At 39.8% G+C, this 21712-nt stretch overlaps 1 protein-coding gene and 1 pseudogene across 1 annotated transcript in view; both read left to right on the top strand.

Annotated features, from left to right (window-relative positions):
* The first annotated feature begins 5331 nt into the window (after positions 1–5331).
* Positions 5332–21712, top strand: part of KCTD8 (potassium channel tetramerization domain containing 8) — a 268714-nt gene continuing 252333 nt past the window's right edge. Inside the window, exon 1 of the mRNA XM_055588443.1 lies at positions 5332–6285. Coding sequence (XP_055444418.1) covers positions 5334–6285 — 952 coding nt within the window. The 5' untranslated portion in view covers positions 5332–5333. The remainder of the gene's footprint in view (positions 6286–21712) is intronic.
* LOC129657819 (ubiquitin-40S ribosomal protein S27a-like) lies at positions 6174–12555 on the top strand (annotated as a pseudogene).

Below are 21712 nucleotides of genomic sequence, written 5' to 3'. Positions count from 1 at the left end.
ACTGCTCAAAAAACTGCAAAGCTCTTGGTACAGGAAAGAATTTCAGGCTTTTTGCTTACAATTGTAAATACTGGGGATATTCACTACGGAGGGGCTGCATGTTACCTTAGCGGTGAGACAAATGGAAGAAAGGTAGATAGAGCCACTATAATCAATTATCTACACTGGAATTTCAGATTTTTCTAGTTAGGGTGTGGCTCTGCTGTCAGCCTTCAAAACAACACTGTGAAACAGACCAGGTAAACACAGTGAACTCCATCAAACTTGAACGGCCACATTATGGGACGCATGATCTCAGTGAAAAGTCTCTGGTCTTTATTATTTCCACTATATCCATGAAGAAACTAAGGTTTATAGTAGTTAAGTCACTTGCTCAAATCACAAAGCCAGAAAGAGACAAAGGTAGATTTTTAAGCCAGTTCTGCCTGACTTTAAATCTCACCGTTACCTTGTGTCTTCTTTCTCCCCTATCTAAGAGGATACAGTTCCTGCCTTTAGTAACTCTCACCCTGGTGAAGAAATATTTGTTATTTTTAAATTAACAATTATTTATTACAACCTGGACTCCCATTTTCTTTCTGGTTAGTCTGCTGTACTTTTAGAGACAGAGTTTTGACTGTATTGCTTAAAACTTTCTGGAAAGTGAAGGGATATAGGGTAATCTGTAGACTGAGAATATTGATGTCTTGTCTTTGCACAACAATAGAAGATTTTAAGGACCCATCCTTGTGAGACATCCTCGAATGTGAAGTCAAATGGGCCTTAGGAAGTATCACTATGAACAAAGCTACTGGAGGTGATGGAATTCCATTTGAGCTATTTAAAATCCTGAAAGATGATGCTGTGAAAGTGCTGCACTCAATATGTCAGCAAATTTGGAAAATTCAGCAGTGGCTACGGGACTGGAAAAGGTCAGTTTTCATTCCAATCCCAAAGAAAGCCAATGCCAAAGAATGCTCAAACTACTGCACAATTCCACTCATCTCACACGCTAGTAAATTAATGCTCAAAATTCTCCAAGCCAGGCTCCAGCAATATGTGAACTGTGAACTTCCAGATGTTCAAGCTGGTTTTAAAAAAGACAGAGGAACCAGAGATCAAATTGCCAACATCCGTTGGATGATCAAAAAAGCAAGAGAGTTCCAGAAAAACATCTATTTCTGCTTTACTGACTATGCCAAAGCCTTTGACTGTGTGGATCACAATAAACTGTGGAAAATTCTGAAACAGATGGGAATACCAGACCACCTGACCTGCCTCTTGAGAAACCTGTATGCAGGTCAGGAAGCAACAGTTAGAGCTGGACATGGAACAACAGACTGGTTCCAAATAGGAAAAGGAGTATGTCAAGGATGTATATTGTCACCCTGCTTATTTAACTTAAATGCAGAGTACATCATGAGAAACCCTGGGCTGGATGAAGCACAAGCTGGAATCAAGAATGCCAGGAGAAATATCAATAACCTCAGATATGAGATGACACCACCCTTATGGCAGAAAGTGAAGAGGAACTAAAGAGCCTCTTGATGAAAATGAAAGTGGAGACTGAAAAAGTTGGCTTAAAGCTCAACATTCAGAAAACGAAGATCATGGCATCTGGTCCCATCACTTCATGGGAAATAGATGGGGAAACAGTGGAAACAGTGTCAGACTTTATTTTTTTGGACTCCACAATCACTGCAGATGGTGATTGCAGCCATGAAATTAAAAGATGCTTACTCCTTGGAAGAAAAGTTATGACCAATCTAGATAGCATATTAAAAAGCAAAGACATTACTTTGTCAACAAAGGTCCGTCTAGTTAAGGCTATGGTTTTACCAGTAGTCATGTATGGATATGAGACTATAAAGAAAGTTGAGCACCAAAGAATTGATGTTTTTGAACTGTGTTGTTGAAGAAGACTCTCGAGAGTCCCTTGGACTGCAAGGAGGTCCAACCAGTCCATCCTAAAGGAAATCAGTCCTGACTACTCACTGGAAGGACTGATGTTGAAGCTGAAACTCCAATCCTTTGGCCTCCTGATGTGAAGAGCTGACTCATTTGGAAAGACTCTGATGTTGGGAAAGACTGAAGGCAGGAGGAGAAGGGGACAACAGAGGATGAAATGGTTGGATGGCATCACTGACTCAATGGACATGAGTTTGGGTAAACTCCGGGAGTTGGTGATGGACTGGGAGGCCTGGTGTGCTGTGGTTCATGGGGTCACAAAGAGTTGAACAGGACTGAGCAACTGAACTGAACTGAACTGAATCCTTGTGATTAAGTTGATCCAGGGAACATTAATGGTGTCTGTGGCTTAGAACAAGGCAGTTCTAATTATAGTATTTGATGTTTTCTCAGTTCACCAAAAGAACTGCTCCAATAGTGCTTGTCTCTTTCTTGCTTTCTCTTCGTCCTTAAGATCTGATTTTATTTCAATCAGATTCTGTTCTCACTTTTGCTGATTTTAATTGTGAAGGAATTAGTCTTATTTATCTCTGCAATCTCATTGCTTAGCCCAGTGTCTAGCACTCAGTTGATGCTTTGTCATCCATTTGTGATATGAACACACTTCTATGCAGTTAGCATTCAACAGAGATTGACTGTCTTCTAAGGGCTAGGCATGATGCTGGGGATAGGTAGTGCATACGATTGTATGCCATACTTTTGACCTGATGGGAAACAAGGACACATCAGTGTATTAAAACAAAAACAAAAACAAAAACAAAAGACCTGTCCTTGTGTAAGCATAGGAACACCTGTGTGGGAGTACCTGGTTTGTTGTAAGTCTGAAAGACTTCCAGAGGAAGCACTTTTTAAGATGGAACCTCAGGGAAGCAATAAACAGGGAGAAAAGATTAGGGAACTCATGGAAAAGGAAAGGCATTTCTAGCCAAAAGAACCACTGGTAAAGACATTCTGGACCTGAGATTTGTACAATTTGGAGTTTGGCTCCAGAGTTTAGTTGGGGGAAGGGTGAGATTAAGAGGAGTGTGGGGATGGAAGGGGTTAAGGAAAAATGTTCAATCATGGTTGAAAGATTTCAAAAAAGTAATACATCATATGATGCAATTCACTAAGAATTTCTAAGAAATATTCATTTAGAGTACACATTTTAGGCTATTTCATCTTATAAACATACTTTATGCAATTAAAAAGATTAAAATGGATTACAACCTGATAATACTGGAGACCTCATATACACATATGCACATGTATTATACATCCACTTCATTACATTTCTATGGTCTCTAACATACTTATCATTAGGGACACTTACCTCATGATAAATGAGCTTCATTAGTAGTGGTTTAAGACTTTATTATTCATTCATCTATAAAGATTATAAAGCTTCTATTATTTCCCAAGAACGATTATTTTAAATTTTCCGGTGTTTTCTGATGTTAGCTTTTAAGTGAAGAAGGCCAAAATCAATTATTCTTCTTAATTTGACTGGTTTATAAATTAAGGGGAGGCTTGGATAAGAGGATTGCATGAAGATGGACAATTTACACTCAGTTTTAAGTCTTAGACCTTCGGCAAATACACTGTTCTTTCATTGGTTCATTCTCAGTTTCAGGTAATCTAACTTCAAAACTGATATAACATTTTCTGGGGATGTGGCTTATAGGGATCAGTGAATTAAATATAGTTTTTAATACTTTAATGATTTATTACTTCTTAAAAATTAAAGTTTATTGTTTGTGTGTATGTTAAATTCAAAGAGAAGGAATCCTAAGTAGGCATATGGAATTTTTAAGACATGAAAATCTGTACATTTTGTTAATGGGTAAAGTTCCTCTATAATACTGTAATTTGTGACGCAATCTACTTGTGCCACAGTATACTTTTTCTCCTTTGAACTTTATATAAATTAATGATTCTTTATGTTTCCAAACACAAAAGGATGTCCCAGGAGGAATAGGCAGAAGTGAGGTTCATTTGCATCTCTATCCTCACTCTTTACCACAAATAATGCTGATCTTAAAAGACTGTACCTGTGTTGTGTACAAATGGAAATTAAAGTGAGCTTAAATCCTTATAATTTTCATTTGTGACCTGACTCTTGGGGTTAGATAACTAATAAAATGTAAACCATTTCTCTTGCCCTATGGAGCTGAAAGGGAAAAGGAGAGATTAATCAAAGGACAGATCAAGATAGGAAACTAGGAACAAACAGACTAAGTTTCCTCCCTGCCTCTGTCCGTTCCTTCAAAAACATTTATTAAGCATCTACTATGAATCAAACACTGACGAAATGAAAGGAGGGAACCGTCGCGTTACCACAATCTGTGATTAGTTTTGTGAACTGAAATCAGATTTCAGTCTTAAAAATTCTTCAGCTGCACATGGTGCGTGCAGTTAAATATGCAATCATGACATCGGAATGTAATAGAGGTTCGTGCATTTCGTCTTTCACTTCAAAAAACCTGGCTAAAACTACTACAAGAGATTCAACCTCCTCCCCCGCTCCCAGTCTTTTGACAATCAAAACCCTCCTGCCAACACTTGTCGTAATTTCAGATTAGGAGCATAGCTTTTTTTTTTTTTTTTTTAAATAATCCAAACCTCTACCCCACTTCCCACCTTAATGCCAGCATAAAAAAAACAAAACAGTTTTACTGGGCGAACAAGGGCAAGGGAGGAAGAGAAGGACGGACGACGGAAAAAGGGAATGAAATGAATGAAGGAGAGAATGAAGGAGAGAAAGCTGGCCTTGCTTCGTTCGTTGTCGGTTCCCTGCCCGCTTCTCCCCGTCTCCCCACTCGCTGCCAAGTAGCATCACCTCCAGGCTCTGCCCTCGGCTCCGCCCCCTAGCGTCGGAGCCCTGCAGCCAGAGGCTGGCACCTATCTCTTTAAATGACAGCTGTGGCTCGGGTCCCAGTCCTGGGCTTGACGTCAGTTTCGCCTCCCGGGCTGTGAGGGGTAGTGAGCGCCACCGTCCGCGCTCCGGGCTCGCAGCGCGCTCGCAAGCTGCTAGGGCGGCGAGTTTTCTTCGCTCCGGCCCCTCCTCCCGCCCTCCCCGCGGAGAGCCGAGCGGCAGCCTAAGAGAGCCTCTCTCAAGTCTCTCTCACACTTCCCCGCCTTCGCCCCAAAGGAGCAGCCGCTCCTCCTGGCGCCTCTGCCGCCGCCGCGGCGCCCTCAGAGCTCCTCTCCCGCGCACCGCTCCCCGATGGAGCCCGGGCGCCGCGGCCGCCGCCGCCCCGAGCCCTGAACCGGGCCGCCCCGGCCGGAGGAACGTGCCGCCCGGCCCGAGGGCGCACCAGGCGCACACCACCGGGGGCGCAGGGCACGGGTTTTGGGAAGGAGAAAGTGCTGCTCTCCAGGGTCACTTGGCCGGCGGCGGGGGGACCATGGCTTTGAAGGACACAGGCAGCGGCGGCGGCACCATCCTGCCCATTAGCGAGATGGTCTCCTCGTCCAGCTCCCCCGGCGCTTCGGCAGCCGCCGCCCCAGGGCCCTGCGTGCCCTCGCCCTTCCCCGAGGTGGTGGAGCTGAACGTAGGGGGCCAGGTCTATGTGACCAAGCACTCGACGCTGCTCAGCGTCCCGGATAGCACTCTGGCCAGTATGTTCTCGCCTTCCAGCCCCCGGGGCGGCGCCCGACGCCGGGGCGAGCTGCCCAGGGACAGCCGGGCGCGCTTCTTCATCGACCGGGACGGCTTCCTTTTCAGGTACGTGCTGGATTATCTGCGGGACAAGCAGCTCGCGCTGCCGGAGCACTTTCCCGAGAAGGAGCGGCTCCTACGGGAGGCCGAGTACTTCCAGCTCACCGACCTGGTCAAGCTGCTGTCGCCCAAGGTCACCAAGCAGAACTCGCTCAACGACGAGGGCTGCCAGAGCGATCTGGAGGACAACGTCTCGCAGGGCAGCAGCGACGCGCTGCTGCTGCGCGGGGCGGCGGCCGCCGCACCCTCGGGCCCGGGAGCGCACAGCGGCGGCAGCGCGCAGGACAAGCGCTCGGGCTTCCTCACACTCGGCTACCGCGGTTCCTACACCACGGTGCGAGACAACCAGGCGGACGCCAAGTTCCGGCGCGTGGCGCGCATCATGGTGTGCGGACGCATCGCGCTGGCCAAGGAGGTGTTCGGTGACACGCTCAACGAGAGCCGTGACCCTGACCGGCCGCCTGAGAAGTACACGTCCCGCTTCTACCTCAAGTTCACCTACTTGGAGCAGGCGTTCGATCGCCTATCCGAGGCCGGCTTCCACATGGTGGCGTGTAACTCCTCGGGCACCGCCGCCTTCGTCAACCAGTACCGCGACGACAAGATCTGGAGCAGCTATACCGAGTACATCTTCTTCCGTAAGTTTCCGCGTTTCCCAGTTCTTCCGGCCCCCTAGTCGGCCCCCTAGCCGACCCCCGCGGCTTCCGGCGGCTCTGGTGTCCTTGAGCGCCCCAGCCCAACGTGGCCGATGGGTCATTGGTTTCGCGTCTATGTCCCTTTCGGCGCCTCTCTTCAACAGCTTCGGAGCACGCAGTGCCCAGGCAGTCCTCTTCCTTAACTTTATTGATCTTGCCCTCCTGCCCTGCCCAGTTCTTGGAGGCGCTGGGTGTCCTTCTATTACTCAGGGCTGGGAAGAGACTCGAGCGCAAGGCTGAGTGCTTAAGTCCTCCCGTCTCTCTGCCTCCGCTGTACTCCTGGGGGTCAATTTATGTGGGTCCCGGTGGTGTCCCTCAAGAGGGAGGGTTGGCATCAAGGTATCGCCGTGCCCCGATGGCCTCCTGGTGGTAAGGGTCCGCGCAGGAGCGTCCCATTATGGGTGATTTCTGTAGTGGGCAACAAGAAAAGTGGCGATTAAGTCTGCAAAGCGCCTCAAAAGTCCGGGGAAAAGAGGTTTCCATTGACCCATATAAACCTCAAATTTCCCCAGCGCCAGTAGTCTTCTGTAATTGTTATGTGTTTTGGACGGAGTGGGGTGGAGGGAACGGACTTTGGTTGTCTGAGTGCTGCTGTCAGGGTTGGAGATTAGGAAGGGACATGGTGTGTATGCGTGCACGTGTGTGTGTGTGTGTGTGCGCGCGCGTGGTTGTATTTCCTTTCTGGGCACCTGCAGTGCGAAATGAGGGATTGAATTCACTTTCCCAGGGGGAATAAATGCAGTGATTTTTCTGAACTTAGTGAACAAGAGAGAAGATTTGGAAAGCATCTGGCATGATGCTTTTTGTAGTGCACTTGGCGTGGCGAGGGCGATCTGTGGATGAAGTTCAAAAACTCCACAAAGTATCACTAGGGCTTGGGGGATGGGGAGCCCGGGCGGAGACAATTTTCAGTGACGTGTATAAGGTGAGGATGGCCACAACCCGAGAGCTGTTTGGACAAATGAAAAGCCACTTGCGATGGCAGCGGGGGCATCATTTGGCAAGCCTTTTTTTTTTTTTTCCTTTGTCAAAATACAAGAAGACTGAAAACTTTCCTGTAGTGTTATGGAGAGTAGCCCTGATAGCCAACGATGGAAATAAGCCCAGCGTTCATTGTATTTATTTATTTGAGTCACTCACTGTTTGGGACTCAGGCAATTTTTGCACTTTGTTTTGACTGGGAAAGTGGAAAGGACCTTTCCTTTCAACTCTATTGGAAGTTGCTCGTTGTTTGTATATTCTACTAACCTTGGAGTTAAGGGTGACAAAATCCCCACACTAAGATTTTTTTAATAGTGTTGATTTTCCTAAGAAAACCATCTCAACAGAAAAGCAAAGAAAGTGTCCATTGAAGTGCTAGATAAAAAGCTAATTGTCTTAGAGAAAGATAAATATTATATCACTTATATGTGGAATTTTAATACAAATAAGACTGTATACAAAACAGAAACAGACTCTCTGACATATAAAAAATAATTACGGTTACTAAAGAGGGGAGGGGAGGAGGCATAAAATTGGAGTCGTGGGATTAACAAACTACATTCAATAGATAAGCAACAAGGATTTACTCTATAGCACAGGCAACTGTATTCCATATCTCATAATAATCAAAATGGTAAATAATTTGAAAAAAATTTATATATAAAAGTGAATCACTTTGCTCTACACCTGAAATTAACACAATATTGTAAATCAATTACATTTCAATAAAAATCTAATTGTCTTTATTATATGAAAGTATCATTTGTCACACAATAAAAGGATCTGTAGTCAGAAAAGCCACTCAAAGGAAGGGGCCTTTATTGACACTTAACATCTAAGCATTTATGGCATTTCAATAAGGGTTTATTTCCAGGCACTTCAGAAGATGAGAGGAAATAACGTCTGACTTTTTTTAAGTGACTTTTAGTTAGAGAAGATATAAGCATAAGTGCTCTGAGGTTAAGGGTCTTGCATTTCAGAATCTTTCATAGTTTTGGTTTTTTTCCCCTAGAAACTTGGGGACTTGAAAAATGCCCGTTACTTTGATTATGAAGAAGTAATACAGGTTCTCTTTAAATTATGAAAAAATGCTCATGAGATAGTATATTGAAATTGGAAACTCAGCCAATTTAATTCAAAAGATGATTTGAGAGATTGGAATTTAGGATATTTCAGTTCTGGAGCTAGAAGTGAAACAAAATATTTATATTATGAATAACTACTTGCAGAGTAATCATGTAACAAATGAGTTCTGAGATTCATTCATAAAAGTCTCAGAAATCTAAGGAAGCAAGTTATAGCATTTTCCATTGATTATCCTTTTGCGGAAAATACATAATTCCAGATTAAATATGCCTCTTTTGAAGCAGTATTCCTATAGACCAACCGAATATAGTTGCCATTTTTTTATTTGTGATATAAAATTTATCTCAAACCCTGTTATACATACATTTATTTTATGCTTTGTATAGCTTGAAGCACATTTCACAAATTATATTGGAAGGGATTCCATTTAATATTGGTTAATGAAAATGCACTGTATTTCCATCATATTTAGTATAAGTAATAATGTTACGTATATCTTGGTGGCTCAGCTGCTAAAGAATCCTCCTGCAATGAAGGAGACCTGGGTTTGATCCCTGGGTTGGGAAGATTCCCTGGAGGAGGGCATGGCAACCCACTCCGGTATTCTTGCCTGAAGAATCCCCATAGACAGAGGAGCCTGGAGGGCTACAGTCCATGGGGTTGTAAAGAGTCAGACATGACTAAGTGACTAAGCACACACATATACAGAGTGTAGTTATCTTGTTTAGTAGCCTCTATTTTTAAAAGTCAGTGTTATTCATAAAAACAACAACATTGGATGAACTTCTTTGACCACCATTTTAGAGGCAGACAGGGTCTTATTATCTTTTATTTCCCCTTTGATATAATTCTTTCAAAAATATTTATTTAATGTATAACACGTATCAATCAGTTTAACAGCTTTTAAAATTCAAGCTACATGCGAATTTAGGAGTTTGAAACTGCTCAAAATTATAGAATTGCAGTTTATACACTTGAATATCAATTTCAACTCTTCACTGTCTTTTCCCACTCCACTTTTCCCCTGAGTTTCTATGGAGATGAAAGGAGAGTGGCAAATGTTTCAGTAACCCAGACACTGCTGTTTGCCAAATGTGTAATCCTGACTAAATTATTTCAGTTTTCTCACCTATTTAAATGAGATTATTATAGTATGAATTTTATAGGATTTGAGAATTAATGTGTAATGCTTAGTCTAGTGCTTGACCTATACTAAGAGCTTTAAAAAGTTAGGTGTTACAATTATAGTAAAGACTTTTTCTTGTCAGTATTAAATTTAAAATTTGTTTTTTGGTAAGTATGCTGTGCTGTGCTGTACTATGCTAAATTGCTTCAATTGTCTCCAACACTATGCAACTCTATGGACTGTAGCCCACCAGCTTCCTCTGTCTGTGGGATTCTCCAGGCAGGAATACTGGAGTGGATTGCCATGCCTGCCTTCAGGGTATCTTCCTGACCCAGGGATTGAACTAGGGTCTCCTGCATTGCAGGCAGATTCTTTACTTTCTGAGCCACCAGAAGTATAGTTGATTTAATTATAAAGTTAATTACAAAATTGCTTTGCAATTAAGTGATAGTATAATATACTTTCAGAAGTTTGAAACTACCAACTTAATAACCAGATTCTTTCCTGGAACTTGGATTTTTCAGGGCAAGTTCAAATCACCCAGGTTTGCCAATCATACTCCAGTTAGTTCTTTTGGATCAACTCCAACAGAACCCTTTTCTGATTCAGGGCCAAGAAGTGTTTTAATACTCTCCATTAGGAGTTGAAACTTTGGCAATATTTTCTGACAGAAACTGAGCTAGATTCATATCTCCTTAAGTGCTTGTATCCAAGTCATTGGTTTCTAATGCTCAAGGTTATATACAGGTTATTAAAGATTTAATACCAGCTTAATTTGGCTACATGGACACTTATATCTATTATCAGTCATAACTCATTATTTTATCAAGACTTTTAGACTCTGCAACGTATACAGTACTATGAAATTTTGTATTATTCTTCTAATACTGAAGATGGATTGTCTTTTCTTAAAGTAAAACAGTGATTTATTGTACTTTCTGTTTTTTTTTTTTTTTTTTTCTGTTGTTTTGGAGGGGATGTCTGTTAAGTGTAATTAGGGCTGTTTTTAGCAATATTTGGAATAGAAAAAAGATATTTCATGTTAGCATTGTATTCATGCATGTGTGCTAAGTCACCTCAGTCGTGTCCAACTCTTTATGACCCCATGGACCATAACCCGCCAGGCTTCTCTGCTGGTAGGATTCTCCAGGCAAGAATACTGGAGTGAGTAGACATACCCTCCTCCAGGGGATCTTTCTGACCCAAGGATCAAATCCATGTCTCCTACATCTTCTGCATTGGCAGGTGAGGTCTTTACCACTAGCATCACCTGGGAAGCTTGTTACATTACATAGACAATAGGTAATTTGCTTAGAATGTGATATGTAGACTACCCATAATTAGAATGAGTGTTAACGTATCCTTTGTTTCTCATAATCAGTGTGTTTACAAGAAGGTAGTATTGATTCATTGCTCTTCTCTTATAGTATTTGAGTTCTGCATTCTTTGTTGGTTGAATGATATGTGGAATAAAAGTATACATTTCTCTAGGTTCAATTGATATTCCTTAAATTTGGGATTTCCTTTTTTTTTTTTTTTTAATTTTTGTGATGTGTAAGAGTGCTAGATCTCGGATCCAATGCTATTTCTTATCTGGGCTGTGGATTCTATTGTCTTTAATGAATTTTTATATCCAGTCTCTTAAATCTATTCTGATTTATTTCACTGTGTTGGGTTGAAGAAAGCTAGGTTGAGTTGAAAATATTCAAAGAGCTATTTAGTCCTATGTTAGCAGACCTGTTGCATTAAAAGCTTTCTAAGAAACATCTTTAAAAACCACTCTATTTAGATGCATATCCTTAAAATTGTACATTATTTTTTTGTCTAAAAATGCATCTACTTTTATCACCAAACACTGTTTTATGAAAAAATAACTTTGTTCCTCTTATTTTTTTTAAGTTGGTTCTTTTTCTTCTGGAGACTTAACTAGTATTTTTATAATTTCATGAGAAAGTTTCTTCTGAAACCACACGGCTGAATGACTTTGGAATCAATGGGGAACAGATAACTTTGTAAAATACCAAGATTCTTATTTCATGCAGATAATTGGAATAAGGAGACTGAAAATGATAGAAAACCTTGGGTGCAAAACTTTTGGTGATCATGTGATGGCATTGGCTACTGTTTAAGAGAATTAAACTTTTATCTTTGGCATAGTACTATCTGTAACCTCGATCTCTTGAAATAGTGTATGGTTTAGCTTAACACTAGTGGTGTTTGGCTTTAATGTGTGGGTCAGTCTTTAAGCACATAATGAAGCAAAAAGAATGGCCCTATAAGCCTTATTTGGCAGTTCTTTCTCGTTTGTAACTTAGAGTGCTGGAACTCAAGATATGGATATATGTGTGTGTGAGAGAGTGGACACATGCCTTATTTAAAAAGAAAAAAATATCTTTGGAAAAAAGAAATAATATGTATGAAGTTAGCACCAATTATTACCTATTCTTGCTATAAGTTATTGGGTCAATTAGACTAAAATATAAAAGTGATTGTCGCTTTCAGATCTGCCATCTGCGGTGGAACCGCCGCCAAGATGCAGATTTTCGTGAAGACCCTGACGGGGAAGACCATTACTCTCGAGGTCGAGCCCTCGGATACAATAGAAAATGTAAAGGCCAAGATCCAGGATAAGGAAGGAATTCCTCCTGACCAGCAAAGACTGATCTTTGCTGGCAAGCAACTGGAAGATGGACGTACTTTGTCTGACTACAACATTCAAAAGGAGTCCACTCTTCATCTAGTGTTGAGACTTCGTGGTGGCGCTAAGAAAAGGAAGAAGAAGTCTTACACGACTCCCAAGAAGAACAAGCATAAGAGAAAGAAGGTTAAATTGGCTGTTCTGAAATACTATAAGGTGGATGAGAATGGCAAAATCAGTCGCCTTCGCCAGGAGTTGTCCCTCAGATGAATGTGGTGCAGGAGTTTTTATGGCCAGTCACTTTGACAGACATTATTGTGGCAAATGTTGTCTGACCTATTGTTTCAACAAACCAGAAGACGAGTAATTGTATATTGGTTAATAAAGATATGAGCTAACAACAACAACAACAAAAAAGTGATTGTCAATTTGTTGTTCAAAGGAAACTATTTTTTGATAACGAAAGTAATATGTGAAGTTTTAGGAATTTTGTAAAAGAAAAGTAAAATTAAAAATATCACCAGTAATTTCTAATACAATGACTTCTTTCCTTCTAGCCTCTGTTCTAAATTATGAAGATGACAGACATATTTTTGAAAGTTATGATGATACTGTGTAGATGGTTTATGTGCCATCTTTGCTTTGTTTTGTTTTATATATTTAATGCAGTTATACATTTAGTGCCATTTCCTATAAGACATTGAAGTTTTTAGAGTTGGACACAACTGAAGTGACTGAGCACAGCACAGCTAGATAAAAGTATAATACATGTCCTTTGCCACAGATAGTATTACAAATAAATATTGATATTGAACATTTTCCCTGTAAGCTTAAAAAAGAGTTGATTTTTTTCAAAGTATAGTATGTGTAATAAAAAGAACATTTACTATGTACCTAATTTTATGATAAATGTTTGTAGGCATTACTTTGTTTACTTTTTTTTTTTAATATTCCTTTAGCTTGGCATTAGTTTCCTAATACTTCAGTTAGGAAACCATGATTTAAAGAGGTTAAATAAAATCTTTAGGTCATGAAACTGGTATAGGACTGAGCTGGAATTTGAATAGTTATGTCTTATTGCAAAGCCCTTTCTCTTAAGTATTTAAAAGTAATACCTGTTTTATGCAATCAATTTGGCAAATATATTTCAATGTCTAGTGAGTATTTAAAACATAGCTCTGTAAGCAAAAATGAGTAGAGTAAGCTGTATATGAATGAAGCTAATATTTCTTAATTTATGTTAATTTTTTTAAGAATGTGGAAAATTCAATTGACCCTTAAACAAACTGAGTTTGAACTGTGAGGGTCCATCTATAAGCAGATTTTTTTTTTCAAATGATACATATTGCGATTGTTTGAATCCAAGGATGCAGAACCTCCAATTCAAGGACCAACTATAAAGTTGTAAGCAGATTTTCCACTGAGCAGAACTTGGTAGCCCCTATCTTGCATTGAAGAGCCAACTGTATATGTTTTATGTCTTTACCTGATGAAAAGGTTAACTTTTAGTGATTAAGGCTACCACATTCATGGATAATTTTTAAATTAAATAAAATAAACCATATGACTCAATTTACCACTCTTTTGGGGGAACAAATAATATCTATCAGTTTGCTAGACTGACAGATTTAAACAGTGTTAAGGTAATCTTCTGCAGAAAATTCATTTTACCTTATAAAATAGAATATGCTTTATACGTTCTTCAGTTCAGTTCAGTCGCTCAGTCATGTCCGACTCTTTGCGACCGCATGAATTGCAACACGCCAGGCCTCCCTGTCCATCACCAACTCCCGGAGTTCACCCAAACTCTTGTCCATCGAGTTGGTGATGCCATCCAGCCATCTCATCCTCTGTCATCCGCTTCTCCTCCTGCCCCCAAACCCTCCCAGCATCAGAGTCTTTTCCAATGAGTCGACTCTTCGCATGAGGTGGCCAAAGTATTGGAGTTTCAGCTTCAACATCAGTCCTTCCAATGAACACCCAGGACTGATCTCCTTTATAATGGACTGGTTGGATCTCCTTGCAGTCCAAGGGACTCTCAAGAGTCTTCTCCAACACCACAGTTCAAAGGCATTAATTCTTCGCTGCTCAGCTTTCTTCTCAGTCCAACTTTCACATCCATACGTGACCACTGGAAAAACCATAGCCTTGGGTAGACTATATGTTCCTAGAAAGTAACAGAGTGAAGAGGGCATTTTAGTTGAAATCACTTTTGTTAATTACTTGTAATTTATTGGTCCTAAGTATTGATTATTGCCTTTGAATTCTATACTTGCTATAATTAAGTTCAAAAAAATATCAAATACCTGATGGGTATTGAGATTATTGGCTTCTGGTGTTTTTGAATCCTTAAAGTATTCTAGAAGTATATCTATAAATTTGAAGTAATTGGAAAGTAGTGTTTTAGGTAACCCTTCAACCTGTGTTTTATTATAGTTATCATTTTTAAAACCTCTTTTAAATTAACTTCAGAGTATTGTCAGCATTTAACAGCTATATCCTGCAGGCGAAGCTGGTGGCTTCTCTAATGGAGAACATTCTTTTAGTAATAGGAGACTATACCAATGGGGATTTTGCAAGGACTTACTTAAAGATGAGAATAACTTTATTCACAGGATTTCAAAATTTCTCCCATAGGTAAGTTAAATGATAAGTTCTGAGGGTGATGGTGAACCTCTAGTTGCTGACTTGAGTCTAGGTGCTCTGTGCCTATTGTCTGCATGCTTCTCATCATTCATTTCTGCAAGGGAGCATGTCATAAAACCTAATTATCCTGTGAGGTTAGTTGTATTTTGGATTTTCTTTTTTTTTGTTAGATATTTTAAAATTTTATTTTATTTTTAATTGGAGGATAATTATGCCACAATATTGTGATGGTTTCTACCATACTTCAACATGAATTGGCCATAGGTGTACATATATTCCCTCCTTCTTAAACCTCCCTCCCAGCTCCATCCCTATGCCACCCCTCTAGCTTGTCATAGAGCACCAGCTTTGGGTTTCCTGGGTCATACAGTAAATTCCCACTGGCTATCTACTTTACATATGGTAATATAAATGCTACTCTCTCAGATCATCCCACTTTCAAAAGAGAAAGTATATGAAATATTTTATACTGGATTTATACTGTTTAAAAATTTATTTTTTGGCTCATGAGTTTTTTAGTGCACCCCTGGTATCATGATCATGTTTTACTGAGTGACCTCTTGCTATAATCCTTCTGCATTTAGCCTACACGTCTGTTTCTTCCTAGTACACTCAGTGTATTTCCTATAACTTGTCACGGTCTCTTTTTTTCTTTCTTATTATGTCCTAATTTTCCTAGCTTTGTTGAGATATAATTAACATATAACATTTTGTAAGTTTACAATGTACTGATATACTTGTATATTGCAATTTGATTACCACTGTAGTGTTAGCCTCAAATATGCAGATGACACCACCCTTATGGCAGAAAGTGAAGAACCAAAGAGCCTCTTGATGAAAGTGAAAGAGGAGAGTGAAAAAGTTGGCTTAAAGCTCAACATTCAGAAAACTAAGATCATGGCATCCAGTCCTATCACTTCATGGGAAGTAGATGGGGAAGCAGTGGAAACAGCAAGAGACTTTATTTTTGGGGGCTCCAAAATCATTGCAGATGGTGAGTGCAGCCATGAAATTAAAAGACGCTTATTCCTTGGAAGGAAATTATGACCAACCTAGACAGCATATTCAAAAGCAGAGACATTACTTTGCCAACAAAGGTGCATCTAGTTAAGGCTATGGTTTTTCCAGTAGTCATGTACACATGTGAGAGTTGGACAATAAAGAAAGCTGAGCGCTGAAGAATTGATGCTTTTGAACTGTGGTTTTGGAGAAGACTCTTGAGAGTCCCTTGGACTGCAAGGAGATCCAAACAGTCCATCCTAAAGGAGATCAGTCCTGGGTGTTCATTGGAAGGACTGATACTGAAGCTGAAACTCTAATACTTTGGCCACCTGATGCGAAGAGTTGACCCTTTTGAGAAGACCCTGATGCTGGGAAAGATTGAAGGCAGGAAGTGAGGGGGACAACAGAGGATGAGATGGTTGGATGGCATCACCAACTCAATGGACTTGAGTTTGGGTAAACTCCGGGAGCTGGTGATGTACAGGGAGGCCTGGCCTGCTGAAGTCTATGGGGTCGCAAAGAGTTGGACATGACTGAGCGACTGAACTGAACTGAACTGTAGTGTTAGCTAACACTTCCATGTCCTCACATATTACTATTTCTTTTTATGTGGCAAGGACATGTAAGATCTACTCTCTTAGCAACTTTTCAAGTATATAGTACAGTACTTTTATCTATAATCCCAATGCTATGGGTTATATTCCCAGAACTGATTCAACTGGTAACTGGATGTTTGGTCCCTTTAACCAACATCTCCTTATTTCTTCCCACCCCCTCATTCTTCTGGTAACAACCATTCTACTCTGTTCCTATGAGTGTGGCTTTTTTAGATTCCACAAATAAATGATTTAATACAGTATTTTTCTTTCTATGTCTGACCTTTCTTTAACCTAGCCTAGCATAATGCCTCAAGTTCCATCCATCTTCTTGTAAATGGCAGGTTTTCCTTCTTAATTATGGATGAATAATAATCCATTGTTTTATACACCACATCTTCTTTAGTCATTCATTCGCTGACAGACACTTAGGTTGTTTCCATATTTGGCTGTTGTGTATAATGCTGCAATAAATATGGGAGCACAGATGTCTTTTAGACATCCTGTTTTCATTTCCTTTGGAAACAGATCCAGAAGTAGGATTGCTGGATCATATGATTACCTCTTGTCATGTTGACTTTCCGCACTGGCCTACTTTCTCCATGAGAATTTGCACCAAGTCTCACTTTTGTCTTATCAACCCTCAATGCAGTGGCTACTACCACATTGGGAACTCAGTAAATATTTATTTTTTTGAATGGAAATGCAAGTTAACAAATGAACCAATGATGCTGGAAATTCTATCAAGGTATTTATTTTGTTGAGCAATTATGAGGCTCCAGCTTGAAACAAGGGGTGAAAATGTGAATGTCAGAAACTTCGCATTTAAAGTTATCATAGTAAGCTTTATATAGTAGTGAATTATGTTGTAGAGGGTTATTTGGTGTGTTAGTAAGAGGCAGAGTAATGACATTAGAAGCTGTCGTATGGGCACCTATAAAGAATGAGAGTAGGTGAAATGTTAACTAAAACTTGGGACTGATTAAGATAATATTGTAAATGAAGTTGTTACAACTGTAAACATACACACAGAGATGCACACATGGAGACACACACATTGATTGGTTGATCGATTGATATTTAAATGATTGGTAGGATAGAAGGTATAAGGGATCAAAAATTAGCTGACTTATTTTTTTATGTATGAAAGATATTAGGCAAATGCTCTGAGTTGCAGCCTACCCACAGCCACATTTTTGAGTACTTGCTTTTCAAAACATGTTAGAATGTGGAGTGGCTGCTACCTCCGACACGGTCAGGCCCTATTGTGGTGTAACATAAGCTCAAGAAGTATCTGGCAATGTTAGTAGGCATTTGCAAATGTGAGGATCTAGTGAACTTCATTTTGTTATCGCTACTCTAGTTTTTAAAAGATATCTTGAAATACATTGAAGAAGTATTACAGTTTCATGATTGATATATCAATATCAATTTTACTTATTAACCGTAGGTCAAAGTTGTTAATAAAAGCAAGTCAACTTCACTGGCAATAATAGCACATAGCTTCATTCACCAGTTAAACTTATTTTAATGCTTGTTCGGCGGTTGGAATGTAAACTTGGACTACAATTTCTACCATATTGTAACTACTAAATCATATTTACATGAGGGAAAATGAGATAAATACAACAAAAGAATAAAAAATATATATAGTATTGATTTCAGGTCACCAAAATAGTGAGTGATTTCACCATTCAGTTGTGCTAGTTCCATTTCTTGCACCAGTTATAATAACAAAACCCTTGAGCATAGATGGAATCCACAGTATATGCTATTTCCTTTCATCTTGTATAGACATGTCTAATTTCTGATACAAGGAGACTAGGGAGAGGAATACCGTGTTTAGAAAGAGACAGTACTAGAATCTCTTGGTCCCCGCTCCCAAAAAGCCAAAAGCTTGAACTCTCTGAATGATTTTCTACTTTTTAGTCACATTCCTTGAAAAATTTGGCTTTAGTTTTCAGAGCTTGGAAAATAATCTCCCTTCTGAAGGGAAAGTGAGAGAAACAATATTACTCATCTTATAGGTTTATAATGAGCATTAAATGTAGTAATCCATATAAAACACTTAAAAGACTATCAGGTAAAATTAAATGCTCAATATATGCTAGTTAGTGACACTTATTAAGATCCTCAAAATATCTATTTAATTCCATTTCTCTACATTGTCAATTCATGATACCAAATTTCTTTTTATTTCTTTAAGGAAATGGATAGCAGTGCCTGTTCAGAATTTCTCTGGAAAGGTCCTATTATCATTCAGTTCAGTTCAGTTCAGTTGCTCAGTCGTGTCCGACTCTTTGCGACCCCATGGACCGCAGCACGCCAGGCTTCCCTGTCCATCACCAACTCCCGGAGTCCACCCAAACCCATGTCCATCAAGTCAATGATGCCATCCAACCATCTCATCCTCTGTCATTCCCTTCTCCTCCTGCCCTCAATCTTTCCCAGCATCATTAGTGACATTAAAAAAAAGATATTGACATCCTAAGTAGGAAATTTTTTGCCTTTTCATACTGTTCATGGGGGAGAAATATCAACAACCTCAGATATGCAGATGATACCACTCTAATGGCAGAAAGTGAAGAGGAACTAAAGATGAGGGTGAAACTTGAGGAACTTGATGAAGGTGAAAGAGGAGACTAAAAAAACTGGCTTAAAAGTCAACATTCAAAAAATTAAGATCATTGCATCTGGTTCCATGACTTCATGACAAATAGGTGGGAAAAAAGTGGAAGCAGTGGCAGATTTTATTTTCTTGGGCTCCAAAGTCACTGTGAATGGTAACTGCAGCCATGAAATTAAAAGACACTTGCTTCTTGGAAGAAAATCTCTGAAAAACTTAGACAGCATGTTAAATAGCAGAGACATCACTTTGCCAACAAATGTCCATATGGTCAAAGCTATGTTTTTTCCAGTAGTCATGTATGAATATGAGACTTGGACCATAACGAAGGCTGAGCATCAATTGACGAATTGATGCTTTCAAACTGTGGTGCTGAAGAAGACTCTTGAGAGTCTCTTGGAAGCAAGGAGATCAAACCACTCAATCCTAAAGGAAATCAACCCTGAATATTCATTGGAAGGACTGATGCTGAAGCTGAATCTCCAATACTTTGGCCACCTGATGTGAAGAGCTGACTCATTGGAAGAGACCCTGGTGCAGGGAAAGATTGAGGGCAGGAGGAGCAGGCGGCAACAGAGGATGAGATGGTTGGATGACATCACCGATTCTATGGATTTGAACTTGGGCAAACTCTGGGGGATAGTGAAGGACAGGGAAGCCTGGCTTGCCTTAGTTCATGAGGCTGCAAAGAGACACAATATAGTGACTGAACAATGAACAAAGTAGAAAATTAATTGTAGCAGATTATTAAAATAAGTTTATTCTAATTTGTTCTTCAGGTTTTAGGGGAAAAATGCATTCTTTCTGGTCTAGTGCTGGTCACCAGTCTGTTTTGTCACAAATAATAGAAATATTGGTATTCAGTGGTTATTGTCTCGAACTATGGTATTTATTGGGGCAGAGCACCTCTAAACCACATTCTGTACTTATATTTCTGATAAAGCCTTTGGCTTTGATTTTCAGCAGTTTTATGCAAGAGAACAAATTATCACAGGCCCAAGGAGCTCATACATTGCTTAGAGTTTGGGTATTGGACCAGAGGATTTCAGATTAGATTTTGGATTCAAATACTTATTTCCACAATTTTTAGAAAACTGTGTTCGTCTTCACCTCAATCAGCTCCTATTGAAACTACTCTACACATTTTGAATATAAGTGTTTTTGTTACTAAAAAGTCCAGCTATTTGAAGAAAGCATAGCAATGTAAGGGAGATGCTGGGAGCCATTCAGAGATAATTCTCCAATATTTTGGCCTCTTTTGGTTGGTAAAGGCTGCATCGCTTTGCAGGTGGAGGGTAAGGATTCATTCATAGAATTCTAAAGTGACTTCCAGTTTTGATGGAAAAGTTGCTACAGTGGCAATTTTATAGTGAATTGTGGGAAGAAACGGTGATTATGGTGATTTTACGTTATTGGTGTAATTTATATGGTGATCTTTTGGGTGAATCCCTTTAATGTTGATCTTGACTTAGAATGAAAAACAAAGAGTTGGCAATAGGTGTCTCTGGGCTATTGTCTTAATCTTCCTTGATATGGAGATTTGTTTTATGTTGGGCTAACTTTACTGTACTTCATTATGTAGAAAATGGTAGAAATTGATCTTTTTTTCATATTACCTCCATGGAATTCCATCAATAATATGTTCCAAGTAATTTGTGCTTAATAAAAATAGGCTATTTGTTCTAATTTTATTGTGTGGGATTGTCATTTCTTAAAGAGAATATGTTGAATATACCGATGTTAACAAAACATTTATTGAGGGGGAAACATTTTCATGCATTGTATTTTTTTTAATGATTTCTAAAGAAACATTCAGAAATACAAAGACTACCAAACTAAGAGAAATCCAGTTTAATTTTATTACTGATCCATTTGTCTTATTTACTCTATTTATATTTATTCATGCATTTATAGTCAGTATTATATACAGAGGAATCTGTTAGATGCTGAAGATGTGTTAGGAAGCAATGGTGAACACATTTCCTGATTTTCATAATCAGGGCAACGACATACATATGTGCAGGTTGCACACTGCTTATCTCTGCTGCTGCTGCTTAGTCACTTCAGTCGTGTCCGACTCTGTGGACTGTGATAATTCTCCAGGCAGGAATACTCGAGTGGGTTGCCATGCCCTCCTCCAGAGGATCTTCCCCACCCAGGCATTGAACCTTGGTCTCCTGTATTGCAGGCAGATTGTTTACCATTGAGCCACCAGGGAAGCCTATCTGCTTAACTCTAGACTGTACTTAGTAGGTCTAAGTGTATAACAATACAGTGGATTGTGTATCCTACATGAGCAATACACACTTGTGGGCCTTTCAGTGATGATCCTACTCATGGCCAAAGACCAATTATGTCTCTAATACTTCTGACCGCAAGAATATAGACCCATGTGTGTGTGTGTGTGTGTGTGTGTGTACTCACATGAACCTGCATAGAGATATGATCAGTATGACTCCGTGAACCGTTGCTGTCGATTAAAAACATTTGCCCTCTAACCTACGATGGAGTAATGACCAGTATGTTTTTGAAAAATGTGGCACTAGTATTAATTTTGACCTTTGGTTGAAATTGCCTATTTAGAAATAAACTCAGTATTGCAAATGATAATCTTTCTGGTTTCTGCATTATACATCACTCCCTTTTCGAGAAATTTTACTTCTTGAAGA

The sequence above is a fragment of the Bubalus kerabau genome, chromosome 7, assembly GCF_029407905.1.
Source record: "Bubalus kerabau isolate K-KA32 ecotype Philippines breed swamp buffalo chromosome 7, PCC_UOA_SB_1v2, whole genome shotgun sequence".
NCBI classification, from domain to species: domain Eukaryota; kingdom Metazoa; phylum Chordata; class Mammalia; order Artiodactyla; family Bovidae; genus Bubalus; species Bubalus kerabau.
The sequence above is the reverse complement of the archived record's forward strand: the minus strand, read 5'-3'. Positions and strand labels throughout refer to the sequence as shown.